The 15,261-nt window shown below is 45.5% G+C and overlaps 1 protein-coding gene across 4 annotated transcripts in view; it reads left to right on the top strand.

Annotated features, from left to right (window-relative positions):
• The window catches only part of Bcl2l11 (BCL2-like 11 (apoptosis facilitator)), a gene marked incomplete at its 5' end in the record, with an annotated part of 39,544 nt that continues 24,283 nt past the window's right edge, over positions 1-15,261 (top strand). Inside the window, 3 exon segments of one of the 4 annotated variants that reach the window (XM_013522761.1) lie at positions 1-181; positions 1,031-1,167; positions 1,336-1,425. In XM_013522761.1, coding sequence (XP_013378215.1) covers positions 1-181; positions 1,031-1,167; positions 1,336-1,425 — 408 coding nt within the window. 4 annotated transcript variants of the gene reach the window in all.

The following is a 15,261-nucleotide window of genomic DNA, read 5'->3' as shown; positions in this document are numbered from 1 at the left end:
GGGCGGGAAGGCGTGGGCTCTGCGCTGCCCGGGGGGCTCTGAACCCGGGCGCCGGGCTTAGTCTCCTGTGCCGCCTCTACGGTGACAATCAGGGGCCGCCGGGTCGGCGCAGGGCGCGGGTTGGACGCCGCGGGGCCCCGGCCGGGGCGCGGACGCTACGCTCGGAAGGGAAGGGGCGGACGTGAGTGGCGGCGGTGCGGTGGCCTAGGTAGGGGAGGTCTGGGGTGGAGGGGCGGCGCGCCAAGTGTTGGCGAGCGCGCGCGGAGCTAGTTGCGGACTTTGCACGGGGTGCCAGGGGAAGGCTCGGGGCAGGGGGGTCCCACACTTCGAGATGTGCACCTAGCAGTAAGGCTGCAGGTCGGGGAAGTTCTGTCCGGTTCGGTGCGGCGCGCCGGCGGGACCCGCAGGGACGGGGGCGGAGAGCGCCGGGGCCGGGCCAGCCGCGCTCAGAGTTACAAACTCTATTGTGACGCACTTACTACGGCTGACGGCCGCTGCCAAACCTTCCCCAGACTTGCTGCCCTCAGCAGTTTCGGCAAACAATGGGGCCGGAGCAGGGAACTCGGCCAGCAGCAGCCTGCAATCGCTGCATCTGCGCCTGCCGCTGTGCTCCAGCGCGGTATCTGATCCCGGGAAATCAGAGCCCGCTGGGAGTTTCTCACTTGATTCAAGTCTGTCCCGAGCAAAAAGCACATGTGAATAGACTTCAGAAAGACTGCAGCTCTTGCAGCTTGTGTATTTGTTTATGTAGAAGCACCAGTTTCACGAGTAATTGACATTGTTACTGTTTTGTTTGGTGGTTGGTTCCACCTCCCCACCATCACCAAAAAAGATAATCATACGTTTGTTATTTTAAGTGTATTTTTATTTCAGAGATTGTCAGAGAAGTAAACAACATCACAGCTTGGTTTTAAAATACTGTATTTGGGATGAACTCTTGAGGGTTTTTAATAAGTGAAGGTTTGCTGATTTATCTCGCTGTAATTACTGTTTTGCTGGATAATCTTAGATTTGCTTCTTTTACTTGCAGAAAAAAAGACCAAATGGCCAAGCAACCTTCCGATGTAAGTAGTGAGTGTGACACAGAAGGTGGACAATTGCAGCCTGCTGAGAGGCCACCCCAGCTCAGGCCTGGGGCCCTGACCTCCCTACAGACGGAGCCCCAAGGTAATCCCGAAGGCGAAGGGGACCGCTGCCCCCACGGCAGCCCTCAGGGCCCGCTGGCCCCACCGGCCAGCCCTGGCCCTTTTGCTACCAGATCCCCGCTTTTCATCTTTGTGAGAAGATCTTCCCTGCTGTCTCGATCCTCCAGTGGGTATTTCTCTTTTGACACAGACAGGAGCCCGGCACCTATGAGTTGTGACAAATCAACACAAACCCCAAGTCCTCCTTGCCAGGCCTTCAACCATTATCTCAGTGCAATGGGTAAGCAATACCCGGGTAAGAGGCAGTTGGCATGTGGTTGGTTGTGTATCTGTTCAAGGCTGTGGGTAGCATTTAAAGCCCCTTTGTAGAAGCCCTCAACTGTTGTATGCTGTAAGTTGAGGGGAGTGGAGGATGTGTCAAAATGTCAAGATGACATTTTTCTAAACTGTTACCAAGTACATAGCACTTCAGCCTTTGGGATTGTAAAGCTTGAATCTCTGTTCCTTTCCTTAAGCTAACTCATTTAACCAGGGCGTGGTTTAACTGCTAAGGTCTACGTGTGGACGTTCTACTTGAAAAGGACCTGCTCAGTTATTGAAAACAGCTAATCACTTTTAACTAAAGGTGTAACAAGCTAATCACTTTCAAAAATAATGTTTGTAGAAAATGAACTCATCCGTATAATCGGTACCCACATAGAATGGTGAAAATGTGGGTTTATTGACAGGATTTGGAGATAGTACTAATGAGGTTGGGTTATGGGTTTTTATTTCAGGGATTAAAGGCAGGGTTAGGATCTGAAATAGAATGCCGAAGAGGCCTGAAGTTAAAGCAGTGAGGGAGCTGACCTGGTGAGGACTGTGACCTGTTGGAAAGCATTTGCTCCTCTACATTAGGGTCACATGATCGTGGCCAGGAGGACATGTGGTCTCAGAGCGGCAGGTATTCCGATATTGCAAGATAATCTAGGAATGGAGATTTTGAGGCTCCATATCCTAACATTTAAACACTGACAACTAATTTAGATCCTTTAAGACACTGTATAAGCTGCATTGAAACGTCTGCAAGCTTTGTTGGACTCTTGACCTTCTCTAGCTTGTGACTTTGAGTGCAGTTCTGGTAACCACGTGAAGGGATGAGCCTCTTAGTTTGACTCCACTAGTGGAAAAGATTGATGTCTTGATCACTGTGCACCAAAATCACATTTGGTATTTGTCCATATCAGCCCTTTGTAAATAAGACACAAGTAAATTGCTAATGTTATTGATTGGGAAAGCCAGTAAGGATTCTAGTGAGGTTTTTAGGTCTTACCATTGCTAAAGGCTGACCAAAAGTCATGAGGCCCGCCACTTGAATTCTGGAGCACAGTGTGAAATTTTGTATTAATAAATGTGGTATGATGAGGTATTTATCCCCTTCAGTGAGCTCAATTGGGCAGGTGTGCCCCAGTGTTACAGAGATAGGAAGGACCTCAGGGGTTGTGGCCGGTCAGTCTGTACATGGCTAGGCAATGTCAGGCAAAATGGTAACAATTCGAGTGGCCATGTGTTGGGCTGCACGGCTCCTGCTGACTGCTAGGGGATGTTTCGTTAGGGCCCCTCCTTGGGGAAAGCACCTAGAAGTTTTGTACTATTACCACTACTTTAGTTACTGCCAGGGCTGCTGCTCCTGAGCCGATGTCAGCCTCAGAAGTTCTTGGAGTTGCTGCCCGTGAAGTAGTCCAGGGTGTATATGAAGCTGCAGCGTTCTTAGTGAGCAGGTCTTTATGGTATGTATGTTTAAAAACCTGTTATTCTAAGGACCCTGTGGAAGCTATTACACTTTTACACCACAGGTCTCTACAGTAGTCTCTGCAGGTGGTGGCTTAATGCGTGAAAATAATTTCTCCTTCCCTGTTTCATAGGAATAGTGGATGCTTTAGCGTATTCTTTACTGTAAAGGCAGGCATGCGTGTTTTTTGTGGTGACAAACACCACTTAACAATTATAATTACAGTGTAAGCACCGTTATTTGAGATGACAGATACAGAACTTTAAAGATACAATCTAAATTGTGAGCCAGAGTTACTGGTTGTACCTGCAAAGTAATGGATCCTCAGTACACTACATTCCATTAGGTTGGTGTGATAGCTTAGGGTTGAACGCCTAGAAGTAAATGCTAAGTTGCAACGAGTTTGTTTGAATTAATCTACCAAGGTAAAGTTTTTAGCATTTAAATTCTTGGAAGATTTGCTTTAGGGGAGGATAAGCTAGGGTAGGGAGAAAGGAAGGAAATGCAGTACTAGTTGGAGGGGAAGATTTAATGTGAGTTCATTAAATTGATTTTTTTCCCCAGTACTGGGGATGGAACCCAAGGGTACTCTACCCCTGGGCTACATCAGCCTCATTTATTTATTTAAAGATAAGATCTTGCTTATTTGCTCAGGCGGGATTTGAACCCTTAATCCTCCTGCCTCGGCCTCCTGAGCGGCGGGTATTACAGGTGTGTGCCATCAGGCCCAACTTGAGTTGATCATTTCTGTAGTCTGTAATTCCTTTCCCTGGTGATGCTCACTCTTTTTCTCTGAAGACCGCGGCACACTGAGCTGATCAGTGGTTCTCTTATCTTTTTGGCCTTGTTTAGTATCCCTTGCTCAACCATTTCCATTAAGATCTTCAGTGATGCTTTTGAAAATTTATTGCAAAACGCAATTTTCACAAAGACGTCTTTGTGATTAGTTTGAGCCGCTGGAACATGAATGTGAGGTTAAAAGAGGTTCTGCTTAGCCAGGGGCTCCTTTACCACAGAGTAGTTTTCTGTTCAGTGACTTGGGGTAGAAAACAGCACGGCCTGAGGTCTTATTCATCATTGCATCTTTGTTTTAATGAGAAAATCAAGTTTTACTGGGGGTGCATAGTAATCAGGTATTTGCATTAGAACTCTGGGTCTCTGGTTTTCTGAAGACGGGTTGAATGAACATTACATTTATTTTGGGGAAATGCAGTTCGTGCGTCCCAGCTCCATTTTGGTCTCTACACACTCTGGGAACATGAGCTCATTAACAAAGGATCTGTTACGATTTTAGTGAATGTCACCCCTGTGTGTTGGTTCGCTGAGTGCCTTTCTGGGTGAATTTTTATGTCATGTGTTTTTTATGCAAGTTATATATTAAACCCTGTACACATTTATTCTCTGGAGTGTGTGTGGTCAATACAATTGGAAATAGGAGCTGAGAAAAGTCAGAATACGAGGATGTGCACTCCCCCGTGTCATGATAGTAGATGACTTCCACGTTACACTTCTTTGCTGGCACGCCTCACTCCTGCATGGGAGCTAATTGTATTCCTCGCTGCACCCCTCAGCATCGTACGTGCCCCCCTCGTGCAATTGGTGATTGTCTGGCCCCTCCTTTCAGACTGAGAGTTCCCTTGTGTCCAGATCTAGGCAGTGCCTGAGAGAGCAGAAACCCAGGAGATACTGGACACTCGTTTATTTTCATATGGACAACATGTTGAAATAGTACCTTCGGTGTATGTATTAAATTTTTATGGTGGTAAAACAACAGCATAAAACTTAGCATCTTAGCCATTTATTTTCAGGTGTGCAGTTCAGTAGTGTTCTGCACCTTCACATCATTGAGCAGCCAGTCTCCAGAACTTTTCCGTCTTGCGGAATTGAAACTTTATACCCATTAAATTACTCCTCCTCTTCCTCTTCCCCTTACCCCTGGCAACCACCATTCTACTTTCTGTCCCTATCATTTTGACTACTTTAGGAGAAATTATGCAATATTTGTCCCTCTGTGACTGACTGACTTCACGTAGTATAGTTTCTTCAAAGTTCCTATATGGTAACATGTTCCCTTCTTTTTAGGGGTACGTACTGTTCCAGTATGAGTAGGTACCATATTGTGTTTATCCACTCATCCCTAATAGACACTTGGTTTGCTTCTGTCTTTTGGTTCTTCTGAAGAGTGCTGTTACAAATGTGTGCAAATAGCTTTTCGGGATTCTGCTTGTCTTAGTTACTTTTCTTTGTTGTTGAGACAAAATACCTGATGCCCAAAGTTAGAGGAGGGAAACTTTATTTTGGCTCAGTTTGTAGAGGTTTCAGTCCATAATCTTATGGCTGGCTCCAAGGCAGGGTGGCGTGGCAGATGGGCATCACACAGCAGGCAGGAGGCAGCAGAGCACAGCAGCAAGTGATAGCAGCAACCTTCTGTCCGTCCCTTATATTCCATTTAGGCTGCCCACCCTGAGGGAGCACTCACACCAAGGGTAGGGCACTCTTAATCCCAGCATCACATACCCTAGAGCCAGCCACCTCTAAAAAGCCCCACCTGTGATCACATGAGGCTTTGTGGGGGACATCCAGATACAAGCCATGGCACTGCTCTAAATCCTTCTGGATATATACCCAGAAGTGAGGTTGCTGGCTCATACGATAATTTGGGGAGAACTGTCATTTTTATATTTCACCTTGCTGAGTCTTAGAACCCGTGAACAAGTATGGCTCTTGTAAGTATTTAGGTGTACAGGTACTTGGGTTTCTTTCACTGGGGTCTTATAATTTTCAGGAAATAGAGCTTGTACATCGTTTGTTGATTTTAGATTTATACTTCAAGTGTTGGGAGGATTTCATAGTAATGTGTTTTTCATTTCAGTTTCCTTGTATTCCTTTTTAGTATATAGAAATGCAGTTGGCTTTTGTGTATTGATCTTGGTTTCCTGAAACTTTACTGAACGTAGTTCCAGTTTTGTTTCCTAGATTTCTTGGAAGATCCACATAGATAGTCATGCAATCTGCAAGTAAGGAACAGGGGAATTTTATTTTATTTTATTTTATTTTATTTTATTTCTTATCTATGCTTTCTTTCTTTTTCTTGCCCTGTTGTAATAGCTAGGACTTTTACTACTTACATTTAGTAAGAATGACAAGAGCAGACATCCATACATTGTTTCTAGTCTTAGGAAAAAAAAGCTTTCTATCTTTAATCATTAAATTTAATCAGTAACTGCAAGTATTTTATAGATGCTCTGTAAAAAGATGAAGTTTTATCTTTATTTGCAGATTGCTAAGTTTTTATCATGAGTAGTGTTAGATTTTATAAAGCACTTTGTACTACTGGAGAAGACTGATTTTATTATATTAGCCTGTTGATGTGCCTTACATTGTTTGATTTGCAGTGTAAATCTACCTTGCCTGGGACAGGGCGTGCAGTATTTAAATGTTTTACAGTGCTGTATTCTCTAGTGAAGTGATCTAGGCCATAAGATTTCTTCCTGGAAACTTGTAGATAGAAATTTAATTTCTTAATGTTATGGGGCTATTTAGGTTGTTTATTTCATCTTCCTTGAGTTTTGGAAGTCTCTGGGTTTTGAAGAATTGGTCCATGTCTTGTAAGTTGTTGGATTTATGAGTGTGAAAAGTCTTTGTGGTAACCCCGTACCGACCCAGATGGAGACAGTGTTGTGGTAGCTTGTATGATTTCATATTGATGATTTGTGTCTTTTTTATCTATATGACCCTTTCTCAAGGTTTATCAGTTTTCTTAAATCAGCTTTTTATTCCATTGATTTTTCTCTGTTATTTCCCTATTTTCAATTTCATTGTTTATTTCCTCTTCCTGCTTGCTTTGTGTTTATGTTCTTCTAGTTTCATGAGATGGGAACTTAGAATAATGTTTTGAAACCATTCCTCTTTGCTAAAGTCAGCATTTAATGCTAGAAATTTCCTTCTCACCTGTGCTTGAGCTGCATCCCACGTGTTTTGGTGTATTATGTTTTCATTGTCATTGTGTTCTGTGTATTTTTATTTTCTGTGAGATATCCTCTGACCGTAGATTATTCAGAAGTGGGTTGTTCCCAAGTGTGTGGAGCTTGTCCTGTTGTCTTTTTTGTTTTCTTTGATTCCATATGGTCAGAGTATATATCCTGCCTGGTTTTTGTCTTTTAAAAGTTGCTGCGGTTTGTTTTACAGCTTAGGATGTGGTCTACTTACAGAACGATCCATGAGTACTTGAAAAACATCTTATTTTGGGGATGGTGTGTGTGTGTGTGTGTGTGTGTGAGAGAGAGAGAATGAATTACATCTTATTGCTTAATTGCATTGCTAAATTTTTCTGTATCTTTGTTTCTTCTGTGTAGGTTTCTGTTAGTTGCTGAGAGTATGGTGATAGAGTTCACAGCTATAATGGTTGCTATGTCTGTTCCTTCGACTTTTAGTTTGCTTTGCATATTTTAAGGCCTGGTGTTTGATACTGATACATTTAGCATTATATTTTCCTAGTCATTCAGTCCATTTTATCATTGCTGTAAAGTCCACTTTATTAATGTAGCCACTTCTGCTTTTTAAAAAAATCAATGTTAATGTTCTTGTGATCTTTTTCCATCCTTTCACTTTCAACCTACATATGCTGTACCTGAAATAAGTTTTTTTGTGTATATTATATCAGTCAATAAAGTTATTTTATCTATTTGGCCAAGTCTATCTTTTAAATACTACATTTAGACCATTTACATTTGAGGTGATTGCATAAGTGTGCCATTATTTTGGTTTCTGTTTCCTGTTTATTATTTCTTTTTTTAACCTTACTGTAGGTTATTTAAACATTTTTTTAGGGTTTTATCTTGGTGGTGATTACAGTCTTTTTTAAAAAAACGTGTTATTCTAAATAGTTTTTTAGTGGCTATTTTTGGTATAGCACATACACATACGGTATAACGTATTATAAATGTGTCAGTATCCGTAATTTCCATGTGTTAAGGCTTCAACTGCAGTGTAGAAGCCTTAACTTTCCGTTCAGTTGTTAGATCCCTTTACTACTTTTCAGTTATAATTGTCTTAAATATTTCCCCTATATACCTTAATCGCTGTACCAGATGGTGTTACAAGTTCTGCTTCAGCCATTAAATATGATTTAAGAAGCTCATGAGAAGTTTACTGGTTTATTATATTTATTCCGCCTTTTCATTCCAGCGTTCTCTCCTTTCTGAAGTTCTGAGCCTTGCATTAACCTTTCCTTTCTATTTGGAGTCTCCATGATAGGCCTGTGAGCAGCAGATCCTCTTAGCTGTCCTCAGGAGAATGTCTTTATTTCCCCTTCCTTCTGGAAAGACATTTCACTCAGTAGAATTTATAGTTGGCAGTTTTCTTTCACTTCTAGAAAAACATGCCACTTCCTTCTGCCTCCATGGTTTTAGATGAGAAATCTGCTGTCCTTCCATTTGGTGTCTTCCTGTAAGTTATGAGTCGTTGCTTGTTGGGCTGCTTTCAAGCTTTTGATAGTTTCCTGGTTCCTTCCTCTCTTTTGGAACTCTGATGCTAAGAATAGTTGTGCTTTGGTTGGTCCTACAAGTCCTCAAGACTCACTTCGTTTTTCCCAGTTATTTTCTCTGTGGGTAGATGGAAGAAATTCTATTGATCTGTCTGTCCTCCTTATTCTCTGACTGTGTCTCCCGTCCTTTCTACCCTATTATGGAACTCATCCAGTGAGTTTTTATAAGTAAATTGTATTTTTCAGTTCTTAAGATTTGTGCCTGCTTTTGCCAGGTGAGGTGGAACTTCGGGTTTATTTCTGGTCTTTCACTGACACTACTGGCAAAAGCAGGGGAACCAGCTCATGTGACTTCACTGAGTCTAGTTGTAGTTGGGGCATGGTATACTGGGCCTCCCTGGCTGCTCCTGACACCCAAGAGTGGGAGAATCGTGCAGGGCTGCCTCCTCCCTCCTTGCTTCTGCAGGATGCTTCTCTCTGCTCCCTGTTACCCCATGGTGGGAGTTACTGCTAACCTCTCACCCCACCTCCCTCCACCTGCTCCTCCCTCTCTGATGCAGGGTGGGAGATCCAGTGGTCCACAGCCCTGCTTTGCATGGCCTTGCTCAGTGAGGTTGTGTGGTGCAATGTCAGCCTGTAGCCTTCCCTGGCTGCACAGTGGGGATGAAGGTTTAGCTTGCTGCACAACCCCACTTACCTACCCCAGAACAGAATTGAAGCCTCAACTGCTTCCACTGGGCAGCGGCTGGACGGTGGTTGGGCAGGGTGGCAGGGTCACTTCTTCCTGACAGGGGCTGGGCAGGCAGCCTGCAGACACCATCTAGGGCTGGGATGAGAGCACCTCTCCTTCTGGTGGCTTGGGATCAGCTGGAAGATGCACTTCCCACTGACCACTCTGAAGCTCTGGGATGGGATGTTTTTTTCCCTTGCTTTTCAGGTAGAACAGGGGTTCCTTCAAGAGGGTCACCCACTCCCTGGCCACTTGGCAGGGTGAGCAGCTTCCTGGAGCGCTGCCCCTCTGTGCCTGTGGGAGGTTCCCAATTGGAGACTTATGGTACAGCCTTCTGGGCCACGTAGAAAATGACAAGAAGGCCACAGCTCACCGCATCATTCTTCATCTTTCCATTTTCCTGCGTTCACTTGTCTTGCAGTGGCCAGGCTCTTACAAGACGGAGGATCTGAGGGCAATGAGCACCTCCTCAGTGGAGCTAGAAATCTGTATTTTCCTATATTTATAACTGGAATTTGTCTTTATCTTCTCAGGCCACCATAACAGAGTACCATGGGCTGTGTGGCTTAAAAGCAACAGAAATTTATTTCTCACAGTTCTGGAGGCTGGGAAATCCTCGATCAAGATAGATTCCTATCTCATGAGGGTCTCACTTCCTGGTTGAAAGGCAGCACCTTCAGGCTGTGTCCTCACATAGCGGAAGAGGTGAGGGTCTCTTGGGGAGTCTCTGTTGTAAGGCCACTAATCATATCAAAAAGACACCATGTTCTGATATTGTCACCACAGGGGTTAGGTTTTAGCATACACATATTTGGGGGGATGCAAACATTCAGACTAGGACATTATTGATTGGCACTGGCAGGAAAAACTTCAGAATATATAACTTATTAGCTATTTTCCTTCTTTATGTGGAATTATAGGCTTTTAGCATGAGAACTGAGATTTAGCCATAATCCAGGCCACTTTCTTCCTGATACGAAGATCAGTATCTGTCATCTCTCTCTCTTCACATGTGGGACACTGGGATGGCCAGAGGGTGTGTTCTGCTTACACACATCCTTAATGTCTGGGTAACCAGGTCAGACTTGATGTGCCCTAGGGGAACTTGTATCTGCCTGGATGACAAAGCAGGAAAGATTGGTCACCTGCTGCTTTGTTTTGTATTGAGGACATATGTGGTGATAGGTTTGGGGGTATCTGTCTACTTAGAATTACCAGTTGAAGGCTGGGCAGTGATGCCTTGTGCTACTGTAAAGCCCAGTCTGTGGTCCTCCTGACTGTACCAGGAGAGCCCCCCATGGACCCCAACTCTCCCTGCTCTATCCCGTCACCCATACCAGAATTAAATCTCCCTTTCTTCGTTGGGCAGCCTCAGTCCATCGACATCCTCTGCAGTGTTGAAATTCCCAGCCTGTCCAGTCCTTTGGTTGTTCCTTCTGGCCAGCAGCTGGAAATGCTCTCTGCTGGTCCCATCCCTGTCCTTAGAGAGCTCCTTGACTCCTGCCAGCTGCATTTCTTCACACCCTCACACTTGGCTCAGCAGGCAGGCACAGAGCGGAGGAGCCGTCACTCGCTTCCGTTTCAGGGAATGCTGACAGCAGGCAGTGTACACACAAGGGGGTCATCATAGCACTGTTCGTACAGCCGGAAAACCAGTTTCTGCAGTCCTAAGGGGCTGGGAGAACCCCTGAATTATTCAGCATCCTTTTGACACATTGAGGTGCTTTTTTCTGGTATGAAAAGAGCTAGCACTATAATAGTGCTCCTGGTATGAGGTTAAGTTTCATAAGGTTACAGAAGTGATGCTAGCTAGTTTGGTGTTAAAGAAGCTCATAGGGATAACACAGGACAGGAAAATACCTCCCACTGCAGTGGGTATTACATTAACATCACAGGTGGTCTTGTCTGCGTGCCTTTCTGCACCTGTAGAAGCATCATAACTAGCATCTGTAATCAGCACAAACCTCGTGGTAGCCATTGTTTTGCTCTTTAACCTTGGCCCGTCCCCGGGCAGGTGAGGCTCATTTGTACAGTGTGGTATTAGCCGTTGTGTCCTTTATGTAGGTGAAGATTTCGTCCAGGTGACGTCAAGCTTTTGGCCCATTGTACTCATTGACATGAGTCCCCTAATTACTCCTTCTGGGCCATCTGCTTTTTTAATTTTAGCAAAGTAGAGCATGTCCGTCTGGTAGGAGCCTGTCCGCTGCCCTGCTACACACACATAGTCTGCTCATCATGTCAGCGTCAAGCAAGTCTAGGTGGCTCCAGCTGTTCCTCTGTCCACCCAAGGACCTCAGCCAGCCAGTCTGTCTGAGCCTGTTTCTTCATCAGGTGAGGCTCACAGAGCTTATCTCAGCTGTAGGAGTCCTAGAATAAGCTGGTACCCGGAAAGCGGCTGGTGGAAACTCTGGTTTCTCCTTGTTCTCAGTGAGCTGCCTGCTGGCCTGGCAGTTGTGTGGTATGCCCTCTTGTCCTCCCTGGAAAGACGCTGTCCTTTCACTGAATCTGTGAAACACATCCGGAAGGGAATTTGTCTAACCTTCCTGGTCCCGGAGCAAACAAATGGGTAAAAAGAAGGAAATCTGCAGATACTGACCTGGGAGGGACTGGAGAGGGCAGGTCTGCATCACCCCTAACCTGCTGGTGAAGCTGAACGTTTCCCTGAGGAGAATCTGGGCTCCATTGCCAAGTCCTTGGGCCGTGGAGAAGCATCTGGAAGCCCCTGTTGACCCTGCGCTGCCCGACTGGGCTTGGTTGGGGCACCTGCTGGAGATGGCCTGTTGGATGTGGCAGAAATTTGACCAAGTTCAAAAATGTGCATATGGAACAATGGTGGTCCTCAGACGTGAAACACAGGGTGAATTTCTCTGTAGCCCAGGGAGTTAGCGCTGGGAGCGTCCACACCCTGCATAGGTGCTGCCCTTTTCTCCTCAAGGCAATTAAACTCCTTTGGTGAGAAAATAGCAGAGTATTAGCCATCCTTCCCTTAAATGTTGGCTTTTTTTCTGAGTAAGCGAGTTACAAATCCTTCCTGGTCACTTCTTGGTTTTTCCCGTGCAGAGGGACTGGTGTTAACAGTCAGTGTAAACATCTACTTGGTGACCAGGCCTCTGTGGTTTGTAAGAATTTGCTCACCACAAGGTGGGAGCCGCAGCGTCCTGTGGGAAAGTAACTCACCTGTGTTCTCTCAGGTCGCTGGCTCGGACCAGGACCACATGGGTCGTGAGTAGCTCTGGGGCTGGCTGAGCCACAGGAGAGCGAGTCCCAGGGGAGGGCACCACACACATTGCCCCTCCCACGCCTGCCTCTGCCCGTGGTCCTTCGGATGGAGTGAGGGCCTTGGTTGGGGTCTGGCCTCCCATGCCAATCTGGCCGCCCTGGGCCCATGCTTCTGTGCTCACAGGGAGGCCTCCTGTCGCTGTCATGGGCTGTCTGTGGACCCAGGAGTGAGGCTTCTGTGGCAGTTTTGGAGCAAGGAAGCAACCTGGGACCTGGGAAGAGGGTTTCGGTTTTGTCTCATTTTGAAGCCTGGCCTTGAGCTTGGGTCTTTGCTGCTGACATCTGCCCTCTGCAGGAGGCATCACGCTTGGCTCCTTTGGGCCTTGCCACCCTTCCTTGGGTGGGTGTTGCAGCCGAAACTTAAAAGTAATGCCTTGACCATGTTAGTCGCAAAGGATAAGCGTGTGTGAAGTTGAATCAAGTTGACTGCAAGCGTTTTCATCTCTCTGAAGTCCCTTCCCCAGCCCCGACCCCTAAATGTGTTACTTGCCTGGGCCGGAGTTCCTAAAATGTAGAAGTACTTTATAGAAGAACTTAATGACTAATTTCAGGCTTCTATTTTTAAGATGCCAGTTTAAGCAGGAAGGATTTGTTTCCCTTTTAAGACTATGTGGGAAGGTGCTTGGGGTGAGCAGAATGAGTTACTTTTCTGTGGAATAATCATGTTAAAGAAGACTCCAAGAAGGTTTCTGGGGACCAGAGGTGCAGCTTGGTGGTAGCCCTAGTGCCCTGCATGTACAAGGCCCTGGCTTCCATCTCCTGACAAGTAAGGTTCTTTTCTTATTGATTCATCCAGTGTTCAATTCCATGGGAAATTTATTACTACGAAGTAATGAATTCTGGATAGATACAATATTCTATCTGAGAATTTTGATCTTAGTTTCACTTTACTTGATCATAAATTCTATTCAACTAATCAGAGCAACTTGTAAACCTAAACAAGAGGCTGGTACCCATGGCAGAAACGCGAGTATTTGTGGATTTAAAAAAAATAACAGGTGATACTTAATGCGGCATAGGATGCCAGCAGCCCACCTGGGTCTGTTTGGGCTTTGTGGGGAGCAGCTGTGAAGGCCACCGCTGTGCCTTCTCTGGACGCAAGGGGCGGTGTTTATGATCTCTCCCTGCCCCTCTGTGGTGTGGTATGAAGTGTGGCATTGGAAAGTCGCACAGGTGACCTGCCCAATGCCGGCTCTTCCACTAACCCAGCAGCCTCGGGGCAGGCCCTTGAGCCTGGCCGAGGACCATCATCCTCCTCTGAAGTAGAAGGTATCTCGGCCACCCAGTAGAGGTCAGGCCTTTTGAGGGAAGCAAAGCTGCCTTGAAAGGGAACAGCCATTTTGTGGGTGTTACACAGTGGTTTGTAAACACCAGGATAGCCGAGTACATTAGGTGCCAGAGCTGGCAGGCAGCCCTTCTGCCCTGAGGGGGCTGGCAGACATGGGACAGGAGAAGACGGGCGCATGGAGGTACCTGGACAGATGCAAGAGCTTCAGAACGTGGAGCAGACCTGTCTTGGAGCATGAGTTGTGTACATCTTAAACTCCCTCGTGGGCTTACGTTGATCCTGCCTCTCCATTCTTTTGCTTCTGGCACAGAAAATATCCTCTGTGTGGGAGATAGGGCACAAGTGTGTGTGTGACATTGTTTACAGATCACACCCTGGGCCGCCCAGCCTCCCACACACTCGGCTGCGTGGAGCTTACGCAGTGGCTCAGGCACAGACTGCCCCTCCGGTTGGCCACTCCTTGGGCCACTCAGACTGCTCATGAGCCTTTCACTTTCCTTACTGTGAAAGCGACAGTTGGTTCTTCTGACCTTTATTTGTTTTTGAGAGCTTCTGTCTGCCTTTGTCGCTTGGTAGGATGTCGCCTTAGGTATGAATGTGTTCTACATGCTTGCTCAACACACACACACACACACACACACACACACACACACGCTGTCTAGGTTTCCTGGGGAGCAGTCACACGGCCCTACTGGGACAGACGTGTGCTTTAAGGACAAAAACTTAAACCATTAACCATCCAGGCACAATGATTGCATCTTTGTGATTATGCAAACTAGTGTCTGGAATTGAGGTAGAAAGTTTTGTTTTTCCTTTTATACAAAATGAGCTAAAAAGAGGCAGCTGTCTTCTGTGAATTCGCTTAAGTGGGAAGCTTCCATTGTGTCTGGTCCTCACCGTGTGTAATCGATGACCTTACATCTGTGTTGCATTAGAACTTCACTTAGTATATATGGCTGTTGTACATTCTAACTTTAACTAATACGGATAGGCTGTTTTCCGTGTTTTAGTTTAAAAACTGTTGAGGGGGTAGCGGGTAGCTTTTGAAGAAGCTGGATTTGCTCTTGTTTTTGACCTTAATGTGAATTTAGGGAAAAAGAGGTTTATCACCTGTTTTCTCCTGGTGGTATTAGCTTTCATAGGGGAAGAGACACTACTGAGTCAGAAATTTTGTATCTGTGGTATAAGTTCTCATTCCCTCCTCGCCCCAGCATCTCATTTATGGCTAGAAGCAATTTATTCCTGCAGAAATCAGCAACTTCAGATTTTTAAAAACTCTTTCAAAGGAAGTCTTAAGTGAACTAATGCACTTACTTTTCAAAGATCTCTATAAAGTCATGCTTTTTGTAGTTGCTTTTGCAGTCTTGATGGAGTAACTGATGAAATAAATTTTCCCAATGGGAAGTTGTTGACACTGACAATAGAAGGGATATGGGGTCAATGTCTGTGTCCTAAAGTGAGTTCAGGGTTCAGCTTCAGTTTGACTGTACTTAGTATGAGGGTTTCTTCACTATTATTGGATGGTGTAGTCAAGTCTTCGGTCCCCTGAGTGTACGCACAGCC

The sequence above is a fragment of the Chinchilla lanigera genome, unplaced genomic scaffold (assembly GCF_000276665.1).
Source record: "Chinchilla lanigera isolate Chin_1 unplaced genomic scaffold, ChiLan1.0 scaffold00069, whole genome shotgun sequence".
Taxonomy (NCBI): Eukaryota; Metazoa; Chordata; class Mammalia; order Rodentia; family Chinchillidae; genus Chinchilla; species Chinchilla lanigera.
The sequence above is the reverse complement of the archived record's forward strand: the minus strand, read 5'-3'. Positions and strand labels throughout refer to the sequence as shown.